Raw genomic sequence first — 6,538 nt, 5'->3', positions numbered from 1 at the left:
TGAGTCTTTTGATCTGCTTTACCTGCAATGGCTGTTACAAGAGGGTCTTACTATATTATGGTAAGCCATAGAGACGAGATGTGTGACACCAAGGTTGGCAAAGCAGAACTGGGTACCACTATATGGAGAAACTTCCATTACAATACTCAAGATTTAAAACAAAACCAGTGAATAATTCAACTCTACCAATCTTTCTTACCAATCGCCAACTTTTCCTAAGTAAATCCATGAGCTGGAACTACAAGTTTAAGGTGTTTGAATTTGCAAAATAGCCGAAGGGATCTATAAATTTCTCTATACCTAAATCCATACATATAAGGGGAGATACCCTTTGGCAAGACTATCAGAACATCACAGATGATTAAAGTAATCAGCATTCCTGTCTTTAGCTCTATAATTTGATTCATATATAAGAGGGATGCAGCCAAGAGAAGGAGAAGTGGGCAGAAGTAGGACCCTAATATGATGTGATGCATCAAAAATGTGACATTGGCTCTAGAATGAACCCCCTTCCATAAGCCACTCTCTCTCGTTTTATAGCACAGGAATAAGTAGCAGCATAAGATTATTGAAAAGCAGAAAAGAAATGCAGCAATAAAAAGAATATGAAACAATCGGATTGTATTGTCTCCGTGTAATGTCATTAAAAGTATAAAAGGCAGAGAGCAGTATTCTGGTTGGCATGTAACTGTTTTCTGAGTTAAGTGCAATACTAAAAACAAAGTTCCTGAAAAGAAGCAAGAGGAGAACCACAGGAAAGCTATAAGCTTCTTAGTCCTTGATGGAGGTAAAAGTATCATGTAATGCAGAGGCCATAATATCGCCAAGTAGGTGTCCACTACCATTCCTGCTGCTGTGAGGACTCCACCGCCGTAGGTTGCAGCCAGGGAGAAAAGGAGAAATGCACAAATATATTTTGGGATCTGCATGCTTGTTGTGTTGTAGATGCTGACTGCTGTGTATAGAAATAGATATAGTAAATCAAAAATTAAAGCATTTCCCAGGAGCAGGAACCGAGTTTCTTGACGCATACTGAAGTTCGTAAAGATGGAGAACAATATCGGAGGTGTTACCAAAATAGCAGCAAGAAAACAGGCCATAGTGGGGAATAGGAACATCAATATTTCACGCTGAAGTGGGAGAAATGCTTTTTCCAGATACACGTAATGGGCTTGACTGACTATGAATTCAGACAAATTTCCCACGTCTCTTTGTGACATCAATGAATGGGTACAATCTGTAGAGTTCATGTCACTTCTGTAGAGCAAGATATTCTTCAGTAAGGTAATGCTTTCTATCACATTTGAAAAAGATCTTGTGTCCAAACATCCACGTTCTTAGTACCCAAATCCTTTTTTCCAACCATGTAGAATGAAGTTTTTATATTCCTCAGAACTAAAAAGCCCCCAACAGAGTATTCCTGTAGTCCAGATTGCTTGAGATGCTTGTCTGCATCATTCTGCTTTACAATGAAACAACAGAAGGGATGTCTGCTTGACCAAGCAAATCACCCAGTGTATATAGACCGAGAAGTGTATACTCCGCTAGTCTATATTAAAAGATTTAGCTGTTTCTAGTCATGAACTATCTATTGATCTACTGCAGCTGTCATCATAATATTTATTGTCAAAGCCATGACAATGACAGTAACCTATAGCAGAAGCAGGCATAATGATGATGCTTTTAGCTTCCATAAATGTCTTTAGTTACTGATAAGCCATAATGATCAGTAGCAATAGGTGACCTTATTTTTCCAGAAAATGTTATATTTCTTAGAGCATCTTGTTAGGCTTCCCTTGAATCATCATCTGCCATCACTATAGCACAGGTGGAGTGGCTTAATGATTAAAAAGGTTAAATACAGAAAGATAGATCTGTTCTTCCTGTTCATTGTGCAGCATTTACTGTGGCCATTTAGGCTACGGAAAAAGGTTGGCAGAAAGTGCTGGAACGTACTTTGAACCTACATGTCTGAAAACAATATACACTATATTGTCAAAAGTATTGGGACCCCTGCCTTTACACACACATGAACTTTAATGGCATCCCTGCCTTAGTCCGTAGGGTTCAATATTGAGTTGGCCCACCCTTTGCAGCTCTAACAGTTTAAACTCTTCTGGGAAGGCTGTCCACAAGGTTTAGGAGTGTGTCTATGGGAATGTTTGACCATTCTTCCAGAAGCGCATTTGTAAAATTAGGCATTCAGAAATGTGCATTCCTTTAAACAATGAATGTCTATTGAGTATGTTAAAAATTCTTATTGTTCATCATAAATCTGAAGCAGAAGTTTTCATTTTCCCACTTTAGGTGTATGAGAGTGGACTGAACTGTCAAATTATGCCCTCCAGCACTGCACTGCTTTCCTTCCAGGCTCGGTCAGGCAGCAGCTTGAACGGTTGGGCAGTATTGATATCAGTCCTGTGCTCATTGCGGCACAGTGGTGCTGTAAATGTACACTGAGCTGTGCATGCATGGCGGAGTGTACATTACTGCTGACAGAAAGGAGAAGCATTTATAACATTGAGTTGACAACAAGTGCAGTTAAATTTCCCTTTAACAGAGCTGTTGTTTCAGTATAAGTGAATGATCAGCCTCCCTGCATATTTTTTTGCTTGAAAAATTATTTTATAGTCCTCACCCGCACTGAAAGGTATTTTAAAAGTGATATTAAACCTTCAGATTTTTAAGCACTTTCAGCAGCTGATTTAATCACACATTCATCATGCTCCAGGCCACCTGTTAGTGCATTTTGTAAGTACTTTTTTGCTCTTAGGCCCCTTTCACACGGCTCCGTTCATGTCAGTTGTCTCTGCCCTTAGATAACTCAGTTACCTTTAAAGATCCTATGGATGGAAGAGTGGGCTCAGACTTTAAAAGGGTATATACAGTGGTAGGTTTTGCTTGTCGCCCAGCGACAGCATCAGGGCCGGTACAAGGCAGGGGCGGCAGGGACACTTGCCCTGGGTGGAGTCTTCTGAGGCTGGAGGGGGGGCACCAGTATGCAAGCTTCAGCAAAGCCCCACTGTTACACTGCCTAGGCTCCATCTCTGCTATCAACAGCATAGATTTGGGTATTCCATTCACAAATGGCCATTCAGTATTTCTGCTGTTGCGGCTGCGATCCTCATCAACAGTGCCCTTGTCTGTGAAATCTGCTGTGTGACAGCATCCCCCTCCCCCGCCGCTGCCCACCCTGGCAGTGCTTGTGGCTGCTTGGCAGGACCGCCGGCGCCCCTCTGGGGGATCACTGGGGACCCTGCTGTGAGGGGGGCTCGCTAGGGGATCACTGGGGACCCTGCTGTGAGGGGGCTCACTGGGGGATCTCTGGGGACTCTGCTGTGATGGGGATCTCTGAGGACTCTGCTGTGAGGGGGATCTCTGGGGATCCTGCTGTGAGGGGGCTCTCTTGGGCATTACTGGGAACCTTGCTGTAAGGGGGAATCTCTGGGGGATCACTGGGGTCCCTCTTGTGAGGGGGCTCTCTCCGGAATCACTGGGAACCTTGCTGTTAGGGGGAATCTCTGGGGGATCACCGGGGATCCTGCTGTGAGGGTGGTAACTTGGACTCTGCTGTGAGGGGGATCACTGGAGACCCTGCTGTGAGGGGAATTACTAGGGACCCTGCTGTGAGGAGGATCACTGGGGACTTTGCTGTAAAGGGGATCACTGGGGACCCTGCTGAAAAGGGGGATCACTGGGGACCTTGCTGTTAAGAGGGATCACTGGGGATCCTGCTGTAAAGTGGGATCCCTGAGGACCCTGCTCTGAGGAGGATCTCTTGGGGGATCACTGGAGACCATGCTGTGAGGGGGATCACTGGGGACCTTGCTGTGAGGGGTATCAGGGGGAACCCTGCTGTAAAGGGAGATCACTGGGGACCCTGCTGTGAGGGGGATCACTGGGGACCCTGCTGTAAAGGGGAATAACTGGGGATCCTGCTGTGAGGGGGAGCTCTGGGGACACTGCTCTGAAGGGGAGCTCTGGGGACCCTGTTTAAAGCTGAGGGTAATCTGGTAACTTTGATGTGAGGGAGTGACTTTGGCGACCCTAATTTAAGGAAGGGGAATCTGGTAACCTTGATGTAAAAGGGGCAGACTCTGGGGTTCTTGAGGTAAGAGGGTAACTTTGGGGACCCTAATGAAAGGAGGAACTATGACATAAGGGGGGAATTCTGGGGACCATGGTGTGAGGGCAGGACTTTGGGGACACTAATAAAAGGGGGGCCTCTGAAGTAAGAGGGAAACCCTAGGGAACCTGATGTGAGAAGTGGGGAATCTGGGGACCCTGATGTAAGAAGTGGGGACTCTGGGGACCCTGATGTAAGGGGGGGACTTTGGGAACCCTAATGAAAGAAGGGAACTCTGATGTAAGGGGAACTCTGGACACCCTGATGTATGGGAGTAGTACTGATATACTATTATGATGAAATCCTGTGCACAGCACTGGTGTGTAGCCATAGAACTGCATTAGTCACGTCCAGTGCAGGCAATGCCTATTAAAAGTGATATGCTGTTTATGATTTGTTGTGGCATGTATACAGCTATGAACAGCAGTTTTTTAGTGTTCAGGTCTGGGGCAGTAAAGCCACGGGACAACCACCTGGCTGCACCTGGGAACAAAGCCCTACTGCTTCAGAGATGCACAGGGCCCCCTAGACAAATGCACCCTACAGAGCCCCGACCTTCCGAGCTCCATTTCCCTCTTCAAAATACCACCAAATCAGTCCTTAGACTCACACCACATTTTTCATTCCAGTAACCCCACCAATGCAGGGGCATGTTGGGGAATTTCTTTCTAAATCACTGTGAGCCCCATATTTAATTACATGATAGAATGTGTACTACGGTTAAACTCATATGTTACATATTTTTCAGAAAGACGTACTGCATGCATTGCTATTTACCCCACCAGCCTACTGCACCGGGAGGAAGGGGAGTTTGGGGGGTGCCGTTTGTTATCTTTGCCCTGGGCACTGAATGACCTTGTCCCAGGACTGAACAGCATTGACTTCAGTGTCTAAAGCATTAAAAACTTGGATTGCTAACGTAGAAAGAGTGTTCAATTCTAAAGTGGATCCTGCAAGAATTTTCACAGCTCTTAAAGAATTGAACCTGGTGGCTGACTTGATGTAGGATACTTTGATAGACCTGGCTTAAGTGTTGGCAAAGTTAATAGTGCATGCAGTCACAGCCAAATAAGAATTGTGGTTGTGCCAGTGAATGGCAGACGGGGCTTTGAAAATTCCACAGTCAACCCCCGAATCATTTCATTGAGACAGAGTGGCTGATAGATCCCAGAAAAAAAAAAATTCTTGCAAGATTATGTAGAAGACTATTATGTATCACGACAGTGCCATAGTACCTGTGCCACCAGAAGAATAGAAATGGGGGTTTTACTCCCCAATTTTCTTTTTGCCCAAGGCATCGTTAAAGAAAATCAATGGGTACAAAAGTTTCACAATGGAGTCCTTACAGACAATCATGGTGTTAGTTCAGCAGGGAGGTTTGCAATGGCCGGCCATTACTACCAGTTCACCTTTTTGGCATTTGGAATTTACAAAGCACCAAGACTTTTTTCAAAGATTCTATTGACAGTTGTGGCAGTCATTCATCATTTTAGAAACAAGACTCTACCACTACTTAGGTGACATTCTAGTTGTCGCACCTTCATGGCGACATCTGGAAAGACATCAGCAATTTGTCCTGGAAGCCCTAGCCAACTTTAGCTGCCTAGTAAACACACAGAAAAGTCAGTTGATACCATCTTAATTGATGGAGTATCTTCGAGTAGTGCTAGTGTGCTAGAGAGAAATGGCGCTGCTTAATAGCTCTATAACCAAAAGTGACTAGTGATTTAAATCTAATGTCACTCCTATATAGGTGTGGACTTATCCAGTGTACTTAAATTAAAGAATTGTGGTATGAATTAGTGCCTGTGTCAACATAAATATCACATGTATCCCAAAAATATGGTGACTGCATACATAAATTTACCTACACACACAATATATATGCAAAAAGTGCTAGTGCTTAAATCAATATATATATGCACAATGTGCTAGTGCTTAAACCATGAGTAATGTGCAAATCTGTGAAATAATACAAAAGTGCATAAGTGCAAAAAATGCAAACAATGAAAATTAACGTGCAAAATACATATGACCAATCCCTAATGCCTAGTCTCTACAGATGTCAATGGGGGGTTCCCCTTTTCCAATGGTGCTGGTGATATCAGTCCATTAGATGATGACTGTATGCTTTTGGTTAGATGTGTGCAATCAATCCAGTAGTGAAACACTTGAGAGACCCACAGTCCCGTAACACAGCACCCAGTGTGCAATAGTGCGGTTGTGCCTTCCCCTTTGGGGTGAACACTCACCAGAAATAAAGCCCCTTGATGGGGTGGTCAGCCTTAATGCTGTAGTGCTGCCCCGTACATGGCGCCTCTCCCCACACTCAGACTCGGGTGTATGATTCCAGAAGTTAAGCCCCTCGCTGGGGTGGTCACCCTTAATGCAGTAGTGCTGCCCCGTAATGGC

General features: G+C 44.5%; 1 protein-coding gene across 1 annotated transcript; it reads right to left on the bottom strand.

Moving 5' to 3' along the window:
* Positions 1–215: 215 nt before the first annotated feature.
* LOC309551733 (putative G-protein coupled receptor 148) lies at positions 216–1,250 on the bottom strand (the record flags this gene model as incomplete). Its single annotated transcript, XM_082252419.1, has 1 exon — positions 216–1,250. One exon carries the CDS (start codon positions 1,248–1,250, stop codon positions 216–218), a length of 1,035 nt encoding a protein of 344 aa, XP_082108545.1.
* Positions 1,251–6,538: the final 5,288 nt, after the last annotated feature.

The sequence above is a fragment of the Pelophylax lessonae genome, assembly GCF_965119305.1.
Source record: "Pelophylax lessonae genome assembly, chromosome: 3".
Classification (NCBI taxonomy): Eukaryota; Metazoa; Chordata; class Amphibia; order Anura; family Ranidae; genus Pelophylax; species Pelophylax lessonae.
The sequence above is the reverse complement of the archived record's forward strand: the minus strand, read 5'-3'. Positions and strand labels throughout refer to the sequence as shown.